The 19,935-nt window shown below is 38.0% G+C and overlaps 1 protein-coding gene across 8 annotated transcripts in view; it reads right to left on the reverse strand.

The window, feature by feature from the left end:
- Positions 1-2,670, reverse strand: part of neto1l (neuropilin (NRP) and tolloid (TLL)-like 1, like) — a 70,744-nt gene extending 68,074 nt beyond the window's left edge. For 4 of the 8 annotated variants that reach the window (XM_008438638.3, XM_017301970.2, XM_008438636.3 and 1 more), the window contains exons 1-3: positions 1,771-2,664; positions 1,290-1,349; positions 1,031-1,165 (exon numbers count right to left, since the gene is read on the reverse strand). In XM_008438638.3, the coding sequence (XP_008436860.1) occupies positions 1,031-1,165; positions 1,290-1,349; positions 1,771-1,798 (223 nt within the window). In that variant the 5' untranslated portion in view covers positions 1,799-2,664. Of the gene's footprint in view, positions 1-1,030; positions 1,166-1,289; positions 1,350-1,770 lie in introns of all 8 variants that reach the window. The other 4 variants (XM_081601331.1, XM_081601334.1, XM_081601333.1 and 1 more) reach the window with 2 other exon arrangements.
- Positions 2,671-19,935: the final 17,265 nt, after the last annotated feature.

Consider the following 19,935-nt stretch of genomic DNA (forward strand, 5'->3'; position numbering starts at 1 on the left):
ATTTTTTGAATCAGTATTTGACATTTGAAAATGAGAGAAATACAAATTGACTTAAACCTATAATTATTTGACACAGATTGAAGCTTTTGTGATTAAGGAAACATGTATATGAAAACAGATCACATCTATACATGTGGGAACAGAAAAAATGGTTTTGAAAATATTTCAGGGTTCATTTCAACCCAGCATGTTTTCATCATCTTGTTACAGAAAGTGATTGCATCGCAACACCCTTATTCAAATTCAATATGGCTCTTCAGGCGTGACTGAAGTTAAATGGAGGTTATTGCGTATCTTCCTCAAACATAGTGGCAACATTTTACAGTACAATCAAGTAGCTATGTTATCCTCAGTTGTTATAAAAATGCTATTAAAAATAACTTGACATCGTAATTTGACACATCGAAAATGGCCTGTGTCTCTTTAAGAAGCTTGTACTCTTTCCGGTGCTCTGCCTTCAGCACGTGATTCAAACATTGCTCCTCTGTGATGCTGTTTACAACCATTTTAAGGAGCATTGGACTGAGAAGTAGTTTGTATGATGAGCTCAGCAGACACACGGTTCCACCAGATGTTTGTCAAATGCTGCTGCTACTGCTACTAGTCTGGGGAAACTGTGTGTGGGAGGCGTGCCCTGAGGGGTGGAAGCTCAGCTGGGGACTGCAGCTGCAAGGAGGAGCTTTGTGAGAGCGAGTGCTTAGGCATCCCCAATTGGCTGCCATGAGAGATTAAAGGATTTCTCAAACATGCATGAAAGAATCAAAAGCAACACTCCACCAGGTATGTTTTTCATTTAAAAAAATAACATTATAACATGACATAAAGCTCAAAAAGTCAATTTTAACATAACACCCCACTGGTCCCACCGTAAATGGCATCTCTGTTTGGTAAAACATCTTTCTACGTCTTGCTAGACGTTAACTCAAAATAAAAACTATAGCAGTGCTCTATTTGGTGGGGGGAAATCACATTTAAAACACCTGGTCTTTTTTTCTGTTTCCGCTACTGTGTGTGTCATGATCATATTCACCTTCAAGGATATAAACGCACTCTGTGTTGGGGGGGTATTTGTTTGGGTAATTGGGGGAGGTGAAGAGTCCTCCTTCTGCTTCTTTTACCCACGCTCCACACTGACCTGCAGGCTTTACTCCAGAATTGTTTTTCACTAAAACAAGATTCATACACAAAAAGATTTAAAAAATAATCAAATAAAAGCCAGCGATAAATGAAGCTTTGCAAGGATCACATATATGGGGTATAAAAATATAGATTTTTGATGTTGAAATTACCTGTAGCCGTATCCTTTTTTGTTGCCCCAGACAACCCGAGTATGAGTAGACTTGCCACAACTGTAAGATCAGAAAGAACAATACATTTTTTTTTTTTTTTGAGGTTTGAGATAGTACAGTTCAGATTCCTGATACTGGCTCACGTCAGCAATGTGAACAATTCATTCTTTTTTTTCCCCCCCACACTAAAGATGATTTTTCAAAACATAACCAAAAGACAGGTTTGAGACATGCTCAATAATATAACAGAAGTACTTCTCTTTTGAACTTGTTTGATTTAAATTTCAAATATTGAAAAGAACATGCAGCGAGGAGTTATGTTATGACCTTCACTGGTAAATATTTGCATTATTTTTGCTAAGAAACGATTTCAGCGTGATTTGTTGCTCGGATACTTAGTGTTCCCTTTCAAATGACTTAAGGTTATGAAGAAAAAAAAAAAGACATACGGAGCAAGTGTGCTTCAGTTATAGTGTCTTACCGTGAAGGAAGCTGTGCCCATGTACCATGTCTGTTTCTTTCACAAACGGCTTCACACTCAACTAATTCCATTTAGATTTAGAAATACTTGAAGAAAAAAAAAAAGTCAAAAATGAGAAGGATTTGTCTTGGTAAATCACACTTTTATAAAACCTCTTACCGGAAAAAGAAGAAAAAAAACCCTCCTTAAATCTATTAAGTTGAAGTGAAGAAAAAAAAAACTCATAAGAATTAATCACCAGTTTCATATAAAACCAAAAACAGTTCCGATTTCCATCCAAACGCTTCTAATGCCCCTTGGTGCTTTTGATGCACTGAAAGGATTAATAGTCCCTTCATCAGCCCTTCTCTAATCGCTCCACATTTGCGATCTTCTTTAGGGAGAGAAAAAAAAAAAGCCTCGTTTTGTCCTCTTTGGTCCCTATATCAGGAGCGGGAATCCTTCAGAAGAACGCCAGACCGCGCAACACTCATCTCTGCGGCGTTTTCTTTTAGTCTTCTGGGGTGCGTAAAATTGTCCACAGGAAAGAAAAAAAAGACAAACGAGTTGTGTAGCCTACATAGTGGGTGAGATTTCATGCGGCGTCTTTTCTTTTTTTCTTTCTCAGAAGGTTGTCTGTGGTGATCTGAGTGCGCCTCTCTGCATTGGCTTCTGTCAAATGGAGAGTCAGCAGGGGTAAATGCGTGATCTCCCTCCTCCTTTCGATTCTTTCCTTTTCTGCGTTTGGCACCGACTGTTTAAAGGTCCAATGCGCCACGATCACCACGCTGCCTTTCACGCGCGCTTTGTGAACTTCTACCACAGCACGCTGCGGGATCAGCTGCACGCGCGAGAAACAAGTGATAAACAAAACAAAAACAACAAATAAATGCGAAAGTGAGCTATGTACCCCACGGAAATGCACGTATATATTGTGTATATACTGTATTGTTTATCATTGAAAAACCATTTAACAACTATTCCTTGTTCAAATCAAAGCTGAACGTGATGGCGCATTTTTAAGGTTAATTGTAACAATAAAGTAATGCAGATAAATTTCAGGAAATCAGAATATCATAAAATTTAACAAAAAACAAAACGTCTCATACATAAACATACGTCACAGTGTTTAAATTTACACCTTTTATTTCAGTTAATGCTGATAATTATAGCTTACAGGCAGTGTCTCCGAACATTTTAATATTTTATAAGAACTAGTGTAAAAAAAAAAGATTAACTCCTGAACTACTGCGGTGTGACATGGAGGCAGTGGAGCCTCTTGGCTGTGTTGAGGTGTTGAAGATGACCAGGTTGCAGTGATTGTGCGTCAGCATGTCTGCACTGCTGGTCAGGCAAGCACAGTGTTAACCAGAAAGTGGCTTTGTTTGTGTGACAGGTGCCAGGTCCTACTGAAAAATAAAAGCAACAGTCAGCAGAGGTGGCTTGTCAGCAGAGGAAAGCATGAAGTGCTTCTAAATTTCCTGGTGGATGTCTGCACTTTGGGTTTGATGATACATAGTGGAGCGATGGCAGCGGATGCAATGGCTCCCTATATATCATCACTGACTGGGAAAACTTCAAGTGTGATTCATCTAAAAAAAAAAAAAACATATTTGAAACACTGAGCAAATCTAGTCCTTTTACTTATTTGTCCCATTAATATGTATTGAAACACTACCCCTGTTTTAGGTGTGTGTTCAGGCAAGGAATGCTACTTTTGTGGCCATGTTTTGGATATATCTTTGTGTGTGGTGTCTCATAAAGCTCTGACTCTTGCCAGGCTTCACAATTGTTCCTGCTGCTTGTGTATATTCATATCACACTTTTTTCTTCCACTCAACTTTAAATTATTTTGCTTGGAAGAGTGCTTTTGTTACATTCAGAAAGTTGTGGGTTCAATTCCAGCTTCCTTCACTTCCACAAGTAATAAGATGTAAACTAATCTGATTGACACTACTAGGGACAATACATTTTACAATGGCATGGATTTATGTCTACATAACCTCCTTTATCTAAGATTTGCCACACCAGAAGTCAAATATTTATCCAACCGGTTGCAAGATTTCATGAGGTCTAAGATTTCATAGTGGTAATTCAACAATAACAAGTCTGTTTGGTCCCTATCAGAGCTGGTGTTGACTCCTGCCAAGAGTTGAATCTACTAAATCTGTTGTTGAAATAGCTCGGAAAGTCAAACTCTGAAACTGCATACTTAACACTACAAAATGTGGGGAATGTCATTTTGGGTTTCACAAGACGCATGACACGTTTAACCATTCATTTTTGGCATTTTAGTTTTCTGAAGAAAGTACTATGTCCACAGGCAACAATGGAAAAAAAAGCAATCTCAACTGACTACCCGATATTTTGACAAACACAATATTTTGCACTGCTGTCCTTAAAACATTTGTATTAAACGTAGGCTAATCCGGTCCAGATTTGGCAAATCTATACACAGATCTTGAGAGAAAGAGTTGGTCTAAACTGATTGAGATGCCAATCAGTTATTTCTGTAAAACTAAAAAGTAAAACGTCTGGAAAAGTACAGAGTTTTGAAAGGAAAATTTTGTGGAAACCTCATAAGAGTTTTTATTATTATTATTATTATTATTATTATTATTATTATTATTATTATTATTATTATTATTATTATTATTATTATTATTATTATTATTATTATCTGCATGGTCAAACATGGGAAAAGCAATAGAAATAAATTGCTTTTTGAGGTTCAGCTCCCATAAACAAGCAAGAGCTACAAGATATTTAATTTATCAGAGCAGTGCGAATATGTCAGTTTCATTTGTCAATACAGCCTCTCTGGGACGCATCATAAAACATTTAACTGTTCTTGAGCTTTGCTGCAACTCGGCTCTTGGTTTGCATGAATAGTGCACTTTCCACATTTCTAAACTCTACATTAAAAAGTGGAAGATTAATGTTGTTGGATGAGAAACATTACTTTTTACATTTTTTTTTTCTTTTATCTCACACTTGCGAGATTACTTTCCCAAGACAATCATGTCAGAATGTAGCTATACGCTCCTTCACTGAGTGCAGCGGCTCTCGCACCTGATGACAAAGCTGATCAGAGGGTGCTCAGGGACAAGTCAGGGGCTCGGGAGCCCAAAAATAGTCTTGGCACTCAGGAGACAATATCCATCTTCTGATACTCCTGCTGCAGACGCAGCATTGGCTTCAGTCTCTCTTTTGCACATACTGGTTGGTTTTACTTCACCAGTTTTGATCAGTGGAGATTTTTGCGCACAATCACTTTGTCCTTTTAACCCTTGTTGTATTTTTTTTCTGGTAAAATATAAACTTAATAGCAAAATTTATACCCAGGAGATTTGGTTTTTACATTGTATCATTAAATTGATTCAGTTTGGCAGCAATAATGCACACTTTGCAGGTGCCACACTGACTTAAATATACATATGGGGAATCTCAGAGCTCTTTTAATTTGTTATGAACAGTGATTTAAAAAGACTTGGGATTTAGGCACTCCTTCACACACCACATACACGCATACATGCATACACAACAAGAACAACAGTTTCTACCGACTTCCCTTTTCTTTACTTTAATAAATTCAGATAAATCTGCTGGGTACTCAAGATTGTTAGTCATCATTTGGCTGAATATAACTGGGATGCATCTACCTCTCAAAACTACATGTTTTACTTGCATCCAGCACACGAGGGAACCATTACACATCCTGTGCCCCATCACTCGTTTCAAAATATTTGTCTCCTTCACGCCGGATATGTTGGATTTGCTCAAGCCCCCTTAGACATCAGAACTGATGAAGATCACCTAGATCCCACAGTAACAAGTTGGCTAATGTGTTATGTTTTCAGAAAAGCAAAAATATTTGTCGTTGTGTCTATTTAGTTGGACCAAGGTCTGACGAGTAAATTAAGTATGCACCTTTAGTGTGACGCTGCCAGTTTTCCTTTGTCAATGTAACAGGGGACACCCCTAAAGCGGATAAACGCTTAGGCTAATGCCTCCTGGCCAATGGGACTTGAATTAACCCTATTAGTGACGCATCAAGCAATGTGTCGACCTAAAAAAGAAAAAACAAAAGAAGAGAGGAAAAAGTATTTGTCATTCAAGGTACCTTGTTAATTAAGTAGAACCCAGCACCAAGAAATGTTTTTTTTTTGTTATGTTTTTTTTTTTTGCGGCCATGAAACAAAGTGTCTGCTGCTCTTTATGCTGCGTTAGTTGTCTGGGTCTGTGATGATAGACTGCGTTTATCCTGGCTGTGCACCTGGAGCACCAGCAGGAAAAAATGCCATCAGATGATAGTCACATAAACTACCTGTGGCATCATTTTTGCTGAGCCGCTTTTGTTGGTTTGAAATTCCAAATCCAATTTCAAATCCCTTGGTGCTCTCTCTCTCTCTATACCTCTCTCTCTCTCTCTCTGTCTCTTTCTCTCTATCTATGTCTCTCCTCTTGCCGTCTCTCACTTTCTCTCCTGTTTTTTTTCTTTTTCTTGAATGCTCTCAAAAAACCATTAAAGTGTTTTGCATAAACACTCTTAATCATACCGGCAAAGGGAAATATTTTTTTTTTCATAAATGTAAGGAAAAAAATGTGCTGTGCCTTTTCAAGCACATTAGCATAATTATTTTGTGAAGGACAATAATGTAAATGTAATCACTAATCAGACATACAGTAAAAAGCAATTTCCTATTTGTAATGCTTATGCTGGATTTTTGAAATGATCAATAATTTAATAAGGTAATTTGATTTTAAAAACTAGAGAAAAAATCCTTATTACAGCATCCTTTTGTGATAATCTACGGGTGTTTGAACTTTTAGTTTCATTTGGCTTTCACTTTCCATTGTCTTTATTGTTTATTTACTTAGATCTTGTACTTTAGTTTATTCCATTGTGTTAGTACTTTCATGCTTTGACTCTTATCTGTGCATTTGGAGTTCTCTCTTTAGATTATCGTTCCTTTTGTTTCTTTTGTCAGTTTAAGTTTTTTCCCTTAATTTCTCTGCTTTCTTTATCTTTCATCTTTCTCTCAGCCTGCTTCCTCGCTCCCTTCTTAGCTGTTTCCCATCTTTTAATTTCCCTCTGTCTGCACTTTCACTCAGCTGTTTGGTTTCTTCGTCACTTTCACCTCTCCCTCAGAATTAAGCTCTTTGGTTTGTTCCACTCCTCAATATCTCTTTTTGTTAAATGACCCGTTCTGTCATCTGTTTCGTCACTCTGCTGTTTGTTCTGTCAGTGTTTTCTCCTTTTCACCAAGTCAAATATTGCCATGTTTGCGGTTTGGTCTTGCCTTTTAATCAACAAAATATAACACCTGTATAACATAACACATGTGATAATTTAACATAAACTGTCCAAACCAAAGCTTGCAGCGTTTCAAAAACGTGTTCACGCTCCTTAAACTTTTTCACAATTTGTAATATGACCGCCACAAACTTAAATGTATTTCATTGAGATAAAACTGGTTAAAGCAACACAAAGTAGTTGATAATTGTGAGGTAAATAAAAATAGCTTTGATGTTTCTTTAAAAAAAAAAAAAAAAACTTAAAGTGTGCTGTGCATGCAACTCTAGCTGTATGTTAAAGATTGTTTTCTGCTGGATGGTGAATCTCCTACCATTTAGATTTGATCGTTTTCTACCAATGCCTATTGAGAAATCATTGCTCCCTGGAGGCGCGGAATCCGTCAAGGTTTTAATTTGTATCCAATTGCTAACATTTGCCATTGATGTATGTAACGCGCCAACTTGAGGCTAAGAAGTTTCTCCACTGTGAAGAGAGAAGTGCTGAGCCGAACGAGGTTGATAATTCAACATTTTGAAAGTGTGACCGACGCAGACTGAACGTCTGCTGCCATTGCTAAAACTCCAGGCAGACTACACTGCTAAAACACTGCAGAAAATCCACATCATCATTCACAACTTCTCCTCCTGTTCGCCGATTGGCCTAACTGCACAGGAAGGCAATGGCTCGGCTACTCTATGCATGTATGTAGAAACATTCGATATTTTGCTTTGGAACACCGTCCTATATGGTTTGTGGTAAACTATAAGGAGGACATCTGATACATCAAGCCACAGCAACAAGTCCACATTTGTAAAACTCAGAACTAAAACTGTTTTGTCTTTCTATTGATTATGGATATCTGCTGTGTGTCCATAATCTGTGTCTTTGATGCTTCTCTGATTAGTATTTTCCTTGACAAGCCTCCAAGTTTAGGTGAAGCGAGGTCATGATGGACTCGGGTTGTAAACCCTTCATTAATAGATGAGAGTTGACAATGTATATTTTCAGACTGCTTCCCTGGCGAAGCATTTAATCAACAAGCAGCTCAGAGTATTCACTCAAAATGTATGTTAATTTGGAAAAGAAAAAGGTTAATTAATGTGTGTGTGTGTTTATATTAATTAATCCATTATATTAACCAAGAAACATAACAGAAAATCTGTTTTTTTTAAAGCTTTGTATTTTGCATACTCTGTATATAAAACATTGTATGGTAGTTTAAGGAGAGGGATCTGCATGTTAATCTTTTATGCATTGCTTTTCATACTGGGCAAATTAGCTAGGGTTAAAAAAAACAACAAAAAGCTACTCATTCCTGGAAACCAACACTTCACCAGCTGTTCTCACTGTCAGGTTGTTGCTTCCTTTGTTTGTCTGATTAACTTCCAGTGTTTCTTTTGAGAAAATCTTTTGAAACGATCAAACCCACTTACTCATTTTTTCCCCCTCTAAGCTGCTTCTCATTTAGCTTTCTTTTTGTGGTGCAGCTCAACTGTCAATCACAGAGGTATTATCCATCCAGCAATTACTTCCTCTAAAGAAGGGCAGCTGCGCCGTCCATGAGCCTAAGTATCTGCTAAATTGGCACGCTTGATTTCTGCTCTAGCTATAGCTCTGGGTGGAATTTAGTGTGCCATTGTACACCCATTTTTCAGCACCCTATCCGATATCAGCATGAAGCAAGCAATGACTTTTCACTCTATTTGGGCTAACATGCCCTCTGCAATCTGTTCGCTGTAGGAAGTCCCATTCCCCTTGGTTAAACCAACTGTGTAATTTGTCATTTGACCTCATTAGCCGTTTAGGCAGGGTGCCATGGACACCATGCAGTGGCACTTTGTAAGCACCAACAACAGCGGATAAGGCATGTACATAAGGGAAGTGCCTTCGCTATTGTCCCATTTGTGATGCAGGTAGGAGGTAGAGAAAAAGTGATATTTGACAAAGATTTTTGAGCGGAAATCTTCCAGGTGAGTGAAGTCTGTCAGTATAAACATCTGATTGTTTGTCTGTCTGAAGGCTAATAGTTTGATGTTTTGTTTTATGGAATATTTGTTGATCTTTAACCATTTTTGCTTCTCTGGTAGTTTATTATAACCTCACAACCTTTTAAAATGTCTAGTATGGCGTTTTTTTTAGTTTTTTTTTAATGTGGTTACTTCGGTCAGGTGGTGTCAGAAAATCATACGAACATTTCTGGATTCAATTTGAAAAGCACGGTTTCAGATTGATGGCAGGGATCATCCTCCGCTCTTGTTACGCAACACTGATTTATTGTTTCTGGTGGCTTCTTGCTCATTCTAGCACAGCGCTATCATCAAATTAATCAAAACCGCACCAGTTTTTTTTTTTGTTTAGTTTTGTTTTACAAGCAGTAAGTGGAGTCAATATAAAAAATTGGGAGGTTCCTGCACCTCCTCAGTTTGTTTTAATTAATCGCAAGTTTGATAGAGATAGCATTCTCTACCATAAGGTAAATGATCAGGTGCAAAATATTAGCGCCTGAACATTTTGTGCCTGATATTGAAAAATAAAACTTCATACATGCTGATGCTAGAACTGTTGTTTGAAGTATGAGTGTAAATGTTTCAGCAGAGATTCAATTAATAAGGTATTCTCATATAACTTGCTACCAGCTGTAGGTGATTATTTTCTTTTTTCTTTGAATTTTCACTCACAGTCTGATGCTGAGTTTGTGCACATCCTGGAAAGCTGGCGTGCAAGGAGCTCATTTTTGCTGCTATGCTTGCTGGGCTCTGTGCAGCATGAGAATATGACCTTTCATATTTACCCCAGCGTCTGAAGATAAACAACGGTTGCACAGATCCTTTCACACTTAAACATCCCTGTGCGGCACCTCACTGTGAGAGCATGGTACATTTCTCTCGGTTACGAGGCACTGATTTCTACCACTGTTGAAAATGTCACAGTAAGGTGTACATTTCCTCTGAGGTAGCAGGTCAAGATGAGTTCAGAAACTCTTGCTTTCTTGCTTTACAGAATAAATGTCAGGTGAAAGTGAGAAATAATAAAAAAATATATATATATTTAACAGTGTCAGCAATCAGTCTTATGACTTTTTCATCATTTAAAATGTGTCCAAGAATTTCATTGTGAAACTTTAAAAAATACTCTTAGCATGACAGAAAACTCATTTGTAATCTGTGTGTGCCAGACTCGTCTCTTGCTGCTTAAATGATATCAGTTATTAATTAGTGATCAATATTCAGCTTATAATACAAAAGTCACACGACAAAAAAAAAAGCAACATTATTGCTGCATTTACCATTATGCTGTGTTTATGAGAAAATGTTATGATTTACAGTTGAGATCAGAAGTTTACTAATTTTGGGCATGACTTATTAATTTGGGGGCTTTTAATCTTGTTTAAGATTTGTTATTCTTCTAGGGAAAAAGAATCAAAAACGCATAATTTTTAACTTTCGGAAATGCACTTGCCACATCCACACCTGATCACACCTGCAATCAAGAAAACACTTAAAACAGAACCTGTTGGAACACCATGAACATGAAGTAGGCAACATAATTTCAAGAAACCTGTCAAATGCCACCTGGAACAGATGAGGCGCCCTGATAAGTTTTATTAATCTCCTCTCAAGTTTATGTGTTATGTTTGTACACTGTGAGAATGTGAAACAGAAGTTCTTGTTCACGCTCATATACTTGGCCATTAAAGCTGTAGTATGTAACTCCTATAAAAAACCATTATTTTTCACGTATACATATGTTAAAATATGACTTAACATCTTCAGACAGCAGTAGAAGCTCGTGGAGGATGTAGAGGAGCTCGAGCTTTTCACAGATTATCTGGCTCAAAAGTTAAATACCCCAGGTTAAAGCTTGTTCTGTATTATCAAACGGTCAATTCTGGATGAATATTGGTCTATAAAACAAACAAATCTACTGATTTCTTACAAGGGGATATGATGGCATATGGGTCTATGAGGGAGTCAGAGTCAAGACCAAATTTTACAATAAGGCAGCTGAATAATTCATCTGCGAATGTGAGTCTTGCCATATTGCCCATGTTTCATGTCAGGATGGCAAATGAGATGCTTATTTTTTTTTGTTTTTTTCCCTATTTTTTGTAAATATTTTAAAATCTACAGTAGCTATTCAGATTCCAATTTCCTGTACCTTCTGTACTTTTTGGAATTGTGAATACATCGTTCAGACTTATCTTACATCAGTCTAACATGTAAAATCCACCTGAGAAAAAAGCATGCCTGTGTGTGCTTTCACTAAAACAAAGACACAATTGTCTGGAGCCTCATTATTCACTCGTTAATTTTATGCAGTTGATTCAAAATTCAATTGGGTTGCATTCTTGCCATTAGGCCCTTCTGGTCTTATCTCATCACTGCAGCACTTACACAAAACGCCCGAGAACACGGCGGCAGTAGAGTAGATGCAGAGTGGAGCAGGGAAATAACAGAGAAAATGTGGGAAAAGAGGTGTGGGGGAGCGCAGCAGAGTAGAGGAGAAAGGAGGAAAGGTAAGGAGAAAAGAGAGATGATTAATGACAGCAGCGGGAAAGATGGCCGAGGTGGTTTGTGAAATTAACAGAGCCTTAGCCAACAGGAGCCCACAGGGAACAGAAGGCACTCAGGCTCATACCTACACAGACCAAGCTACTGTATGATTACCTGTTGTAGACTCACCAGCAGCTGGCTAGGAAGAATAACAGGGTATTTTAGAATATAAATTTAAAACAAATATAAAAATAAAAAAACTCTATAAAATAAGAACAAATCTGACACATTTAAAAGCAACAAACTCGTATGATTAACAAAGAAAAAAAAGTGTTTCACACTGGACCTCAAGGCACACTGCTCTGCATGTTTTAAATATTTCACTGCTTCGACACACCTGATTAAGATGATTGCAGTTCAGCAAAAGCCTGTTAATCAGCCATCAGTTGAAGTGCTTGTGTAAATATTGTAAGCAGTGCATATATCGAAGAGAGTTTAGGACGAAAGTAAGCAAGTCGTTTCTTGCATATTTTGCGCGTTTGCAGCGCGTTTAACCCGGAGATAAATGCAACATTAAAGCTCATGCTGCTTTGCACATAAGACATTCCTGCTATTTCCTTGTTCACAAAATAGTTTAACGTTTGTTTTTCTACACGAATAATGCTTTGTAAGACTCAGTTTGTATTAAACTATAAACTTGTAATCAAGAAATTATAGAAATAAAAAAAAAACACCTATGCTTGGCTTAGCAATGTTGATTGGAAATCCAAATACTCTCTATTGTAGACAGTATTTATATTTAGCCAAAGTCAGTTATTTACCAAAATAAATATATCTACTAGATATTATTTACATATTATTCTGATGAATAATAGTCAAAATTCACACTTGTGCAAATATTCATAGTAGTCCAGTGTACCCTCAAACTCACATCTCTGCTGTATAAGGTTTTAACGGCTATTATCGCTGTAAAAAAGAAAATTCCACTGCACACAACATTTCTACCAACAAATGACAGTTTATTTTGCAAAGCTGACATCATATCAAAACTCTCTTTTTTCCTAAGGGGTTTCTTTAATAACTTGGGTGTACTGTAATACTAACTTTCACTGTAGAGGAGTCCTCACACAACAGGAATTCCCTTTTACCGCCGCAGAAATCAATACGTCCAACTGTGCTACAAGGCAAGTAATTCTTGTGTTTAATCAATCTTTTCAGCATTCAATAAAAGCTCATGATGAAATCAGCTGGAACCCATTATTCTGAAGGAGGATAATGCTGTGCCAGTGGGACATTTGTGCTCACAAAATGGATTCATTATTTGCAAATAAAGCACTGTCATTCCTAAAAAAATGGCTGTGCTTTACTGTTTTACCATCCAAAAAAAAAACAGATAACTTATGGACATGTACGAACTAGCAGTAACCTTGTTTTTATATCACACAACAAATATAGTTTAATTTTAAAACTATCTAATATTACAGAATGCCTGTGTCAAAACTAGAGCATTATATCTGGGTGGATGCAATTTAAATATATTGTATCTTTCAGGTTTGAGTAAAATAAAAGTGAGATTCATGCACAAATTCCCCTCTAAATATTCTACTACTTCACAGTTCTTACTATTCTTTTAATGCTGGTGCACAAGTGATCCAGCGGCAGGTTTTACTCATGAGAACAGAGCAGTGTGAAGGTTTTACAAATTACATTTGATTTAGGATTTTGCTCCAATTTAATGGGAAAGGTTATATGTTAATTTTGATTAAGTTCAACTTCTTTTCCTCCATCCTTCATTCTGACAACTCGGAGCCCATGAGAAAACTGTAGTCTTTGTGGCATATGAGCCGTTTGCCGATGTCAATTAGGAATTAAATTAAAAACGAACATGGCGAGTGCTGAAGGCTGATAGACGGGCCGGGCCACAGGTGGGATGGTATGGCTGTTTGGAGGTCTGATGTCAAAAGTTTCTAATTACGCATTCAGTCATAGACAACCTGTTACTGCTAACTTGCCCAGTTCAATGGTGAAGGCAGACGGAGGGAACAAGCCCAGAGAATTGCCAGCTGCTTACTCCCGGCCTTGTCTGTTCGCAGCCACTGGCTCCAGCACAAGTAGCAGGTAGAGCAGAATGCAGCAGAATGTGGGGGGATCAGCACAAAAGCAGAATAATTTACACACATTATCCAAACTTGATATTTTTTAGCAAATATAGCCCAACTAAGAAAACCAACCATGGCTAAGTGAAAGCACAATCAACGAACAATGTTACCTTCGATTGTTATTAAGAGTCTGCATATTTCAAACATGACCTAAAAGAAATTAGACTTTGTAACGTAATGCCTTAAAATTGGGTCTCTGTCTCTTTAAGAAAATTCTACTCTTTCCGGCACTGCTCCTTCAGCACATCATCCCAAAAACATTATGCTGCGGGTCTGAAGGTGGTGGAACCCGGTGTCAGGAACCACGTTCCCTGCAGTGGGGACACCAGAGGAGGACGCTGGGACAGACTGGGCGACTCGATCTCGCTACCAACATTGTTTGCTAATTAATGCTGCAGGTCCTCAGCTTCTTGTAAAACTAAACACAGCAACCAAAGTCTGTAACAAGAAGCTACAACCATCCAAACAAATCTCCAGGAAGCCTTGCCTAATACTGGAGAGTCTTTTTTTTTAAATTTTTTTTTTAATCTTGCTGTTGTGATCCATAGTGCGTTTGAACTCTGAGTGTTATTTGGGTTTATGCTTTGATCGTTTCTTTGTTGTTTTCCTGCCGTATCAGTTCATTTGTTTGTGTGAGTTTCATTCCTTTTGCTTGGATTCGGCTCTCTAAGGATTGCGTTGTTCCTTTTTCCTTGTTCTATAGTTTTCTTGTTTTCCACTCCTACGTATGTCACGATCCTTCTCTTAGCCCATCAGCTTGCTCACAACTGCCGCCAATCACCTGATTTTCATCACCTAAAACCAACGCCGTTCTCCATAATTCCACAATGTATTTATAGCTTAGTGGTTTCATCCCTGTTGCATTTGTTTTATGGTGACCCAAGTATGAGGAAATGAAGCACATTGTATAGTTCTGTCATGTATATGCATCAAGGGTATTGCTTTTCTTGCACCCCTGCTTTGAATCATGCATGTGTATTAGACGAAGGGCATCAACAGTGGGGGCGTGTTCTGCAGGTGGAGCTAATTAATAGCAGGTAGAGCTGTTAACTATCTACCTGCTCTTAACTTTTGACTTTTCCTAAACATAGAATATACTCCTACATCAGCTCGTCTATGTCTTTTTCTGCATCTGCTTTGTCTTCTCAAACCTCGGTTTGTGAAAGTCATCCGGTAAACTTTTATAACATTTCAACATTATTTCAGAAATCCTGAAGTGTCCCTTTAAGCTTTCTTTCCCCCCTGCACTCTTCTTTTCTCAAGCTTTCAGCTAAATATGTCTTTCTTAGTTTCCATACTTTTTATGAAACTTTAAAAAAATGCAACCTTTGTTCCTGTTGGTTTGCCAGCAGCCTCTTTTTATGGGATTCTTTTAATCTGTCCGTGGCAGGTCTGACACAAAACATCACGCCCGTCCTGCCATGCCAGCTCTCCTTTTTACGGAAAACAGTTTGGCTCTGTGACAACCTCTCCTCGGGAACAAGAGCAACAGCACTTGCTCAGCACACAGAGCCATGTTCTACATGGAGTGATGAGGTGCAATGACAGTGCGACGCGCCTACGTAACTAACGCATGCTGGAAAATTAGGGAAGCACTATACGTTTCTCCCACCTCAACTGCCACTTTCACTATTGTATGCAGACTGTCATCTTATTCAAACATCAGTAGAAGAATAGAACAAGTATTTTATCTTTAAGGAAGGCGTAGTGTAAGAGACTGCATTTTTTATTAAGACATAAACCTTAGCAACTGGACAGATTGTCCTAATTTGAAACAACTTATCCCTCGTAGCAGCTGGTGTTTTTCAAGTGATTTTAACATAAAATAAACTTTTAAAGCTGGTATTTTTTCTGGTTCTTAAAAGCCAAAATTTATCCACACTCTACCTTTACTGAAGTGCAATTAAAGGTGAAAAAAAAGAGCATCCCTTACAGACGGAGGCTGGTTCCATTTCCGGCCGGAATATGTTTATTCACTTCTGGGGACTCTTTGGCTGTAATCAGCCTGCATAAATCTCTTTGATGATAGCCACAAGAACATCTGCTGGGGCAATATAAAAATTGAGGGAGGTAATAAAATGTCTGGCTGAACATATGCTAATGGAAATGTGAGTTCTTCTGTGAAGTTTGCTACAGTCCCAAAGTTGCTGCGGTGGTGTCACTGCATCAGTATAAAATTCAAGCTCGGGTTTATTGAACGTAACAAAGCTGATGCTGTTATTCCGGCTCCTGCAGAATTATACACACGTCCCAGATAAGGTGAGCTTTGTAAGTTGTGAGGCGGTGAAGGTTTCTTTTACTGCTGAGACAGCTTTGCCCTTCACTAGTTTTCCTTTACACCGTGTTTACAGTGACAGGCACACAGGCATGCACAATTCTGCTGCAGGATCCACAATGGATGCTGTATATCTCTGCCTACAAAAGTAGGGTTGTAAGAGATAACTTGTTGTCACTGGTGATTCTCTCTCTGCTGCTCATCAATATTTAACAAGTAGGTAGTCACATGGCTGTAGTGACTGTATAATCACCAAAAGACAAACTGCAAGGGCTTTTTTTGCCGTTTATTTGAACTACGTTATATTTTGCGTACCCACGATGCAAACTTTACAATAACTATCTCTTTTTTTTGCTCTTTCTTGCCAACTTTTAGTGAGATCATGCAGTTTAGAGAAACTTAAACTCTCTAATCCATCCAGATATTAACCAAACTAACAGTGGATGCAATGAAGGCAATTTTTAGTATTCCAATTGTACTGATTAACTTTCTGCATTGTAATGTTGAAGTTATCTCAGATTTGGAGCAGCCGTAGGCTCACTCTGCTCTGACGGAACCGGAGTGAGGGTAAAACCAAAAAGAAAGCAACTTTTATTTTTGGCGAGTGAGGAAAGGGCATGCATTGAGATCGATTTTGTGGCGGAGGAAACTGTTCCCAAATCATCCAGTACTCTTGTCGTGTGTCTGGTTGAGTTAATTGGGTGAGAGCAATGTGGATGGGTTTCTGTGACTAGATAATTGATCCATTTTGTGGGTGTGAAAACCACCCATAGAGCAGGGCGCAGATAGTAGAAAGCGTACACAATGCTGTAATCTCCTCCTCTGGTTGCTGCAGAGCTGTGGAATTTCAGCAGCGGCAGAAGTCCTGCAGAGGGCTTAGGAACAATTTGGACGCAGAGCTTTTCCATTTTAGCCCCACTTCACTGGGGAAATCCCACAGTATATTTCAGTCTCGACAAACACAATACAAAACCCTGCACAGTTTGTCAACACTTTTTTTTACAGATGATTCAGGTTAAACCTGGTAATTGCGTTATTGTTTTTTGAATATCATTAATATGGGTTTCGTCGATACAATAACAGCTCTTGTAACAATGGGTAGCTTTTGAAAGGACATTTATTTATTTTACTGTCTTTTTTTTTTCTACCCAAATGAGTTTTAGCAACATGAGTATGAAACAATGCTGCTCAGGCACAGCGCCAATCCTAAGTTTGACTCACACAGGATTTATTGCTTGCAAGTGTTTAAATTCCGTGCAATGGCATACTCTTATATTGGAACTACTGGTGTGTTTCTCTCTTCCTGTTCAGAATACAGGTGAGACAGATTGACAGATACAAAAGTACTGTAGAAAGATTGAAGATTTTAATACAGGCTTAGATATGAAGGGTGTCATCTTGAAGAATCTGGCCTCACAGCACAAAGTAATGGGTGTGTAGAGTAAGTAAAATGCACATGCAAGTAAGTTATGGCTGTGTTGTCATGGTGAGCTGAGGACAGCAGCATAATGAATGGTTGTTTAGGGAGGCGGGAGGGGAGACGTCAGATTACTCAGCGACACGGAGTGACATAAAACTAAGTATTATGTATGATGTAGCAACATGCAAAAAGTCAAGTGGACGGGAAAGAATACGTTTTAAAATCTAAAAAGTGTGGCAGGCATTTTTATTCAGCCAACTCTGCTACGATGGTCGTTATTTAAAACGCTATGTAAGCAACTGCATTCAGAAGTGACCTAATTAATAAGGAGTTGCACTGGATTGTTTTTGTGGTAGCAGAATAAAATGGACTAAATATAAATGCAAATCATGCTTTTCAGATTATTCTTTTGGAAAAAAACAATTCCTTCCACTTTAAGTCATGATAAACTGATGCTTGTAATTTTAATGTGACAACGCATAAAAAGGTTTCAGGCATTTTAATATTTTGCAATGCACTTTAAGCTGGAAAACTGAATTTGATTCAGTAAATTACAGATGTTCTCTGCACAAGTCAATTTTGTTCAATAGTTTTAGCTTACCATGACAAAGAATATGGTTTAGTAATCTATTATGGCAAACTTACAAGCAATGCGAAAATCTCAGATTTTTGCTGCCACTCATATTCATTCACACTGGAGCAAACTTTGCCGTTGTGTGTTTAGGTGACTTCTAGAAGAGCGAATGTGTGCGCATGCATGCATTGGTGAGCCGGGTCCATTTGCATGGTGCTCTCAAGGCCACGTTGTTGGAGTAAGAAGGCTGTAATTAGTGAGCCCATGCATATTAAACAGCATCCATTCATCCTGAATAACAACGCTCTGCTGTCACTTGGAGCTGATAAGCCACAGATAATGTGCAGAAGGTTGCACATGTCACTCTGAAGCACCCATCTTACAGGTTCAGTAATACAGTTTCCCCCTCACCTCCCTAACCTTTAATGTGTGATGTGGAATGTATAATTATGATGAAATTATAAGGATGGGAAGAAAGAAGTTTGACAGCTTCACCAGGCATGACTAAATGAAAGCCAATATCAGTGAGTGAAGTTTTGCCCAGGGTATATTCAATATGTTCAGATTTTTGTCTCTGGCTCTTTTTAAGAGTAGAAGAGCCATCATGTTTTTAGTTATGTTTATGCACAAAAACAAATAAAAAGTAAGTACATAAAAACATGAAAAGGTGTTTTTGCTGTTTCCATGGTAGAATATGTTGAAGATTTCCACATTTTATTTTATTTTTTACCATTGGATCTAATGGGGAAGATCTAATAGAGATATATGGAAGACCAACTTTACTTGTGCATAATTGCCAATATTAGCAAAGGCACTTTGCACTGAGATTATGGTCTGTCACTTACTTATAGCATCATACTTTTAGCCATCATCAGGTTCATAAAAGAAAGTCCAATATGAAAAGAAGATACTGTGATTGCCTGCTTGTGTAAAGTGGTTCGATATGACAAAACAACCAACATTCAATGGTGGCGTAAAGGACACAAAAACCAAACAGCACAGAGAAGCAATGCCTGCTGTTGGTACAGCACTATCCATTTTTTGCACAGAATCTCTCCTTGTCTGTCTTTTCTTCACCTTCCATGTTTAAGACATTCCTGCTGAACTCTTCAAATATTTTGTCACATTAGAAGCTGTCGTGTTGTGAATACCTTTCATCTTACCAAGTTAACGAGAAATCTTTAAATTCCAAAAATTCTAAGAATTTTCTTTTATGAAATGACCACACTGGGAACAACATAAAGTCTCCCTTGACATTATGAGTCCCGATCAAGATGCTGGGACCACTATGGGTATGGAAGCTCTCTTACCATTTTCATTCAGTTTTTATACCAGGATTCTGTATCTCAATTTGCTGTTCTCTAACCCTTTTCCCTGCCCCAGCAAGTTCAAGTTGACATTTGTTCTTGGGTTTGTCTTTTTTCATTTGCACTGCAGTCCCACTTGTCCTTTTCACTAAAGGAGCTTTTTAGTTTGGCAGACCTATCTCTCATCCATTTTTCTCATTCAGCAACAGCCGTAGAGACTCTAGCCTGTCTCTGTTCTGCTGCTTGAGTGTGGCACTTTTTGTTCAAATGTGGTTGAGCTGCGCTTCTTTTCCACAGCGAGAGAAAATAGGGAGGCGAGATGAGCTTCCCGTTTACGTCGAGAAAGGCAACCTGTACATGCTGAGTTGAAAAGCTTCCCTCACATGTTTTTTTTTTCAGAATTTTCTTTTCTCTACAGGCAATAACAAGATCATTAAAAAAATCATAAAAACTATTGCTTTGACATGCTTATAGTAACAAACCATCCATTAGTTTGTCATAATGTCACACAATTTATTGTTATAAGTGATAATACGAACTAGGTTAGCTTAGCACAATAAAAGTGCTAGTCTTGGAACTCATTAATCATTGATGGAGGTTTACAGGTTGTCACACTTGTCCTTTGACAGAATTTCCAATATACTTTATATATATTTCTA

Source organism: Poecilia reticulata, chromosome 20 (assembly GCF_904066995.2).
Source record: "Poecilia reticulata chromosome 20, P_reticulata-male-v2, whole genome shotgun sequence".
Lineage (NCBI taxonomy): Eukaryota > Metazoa > Chordata > Actinopteri > Cyprinodontiformes > Poeciliidae > Poecilia > Poecilia reticulata.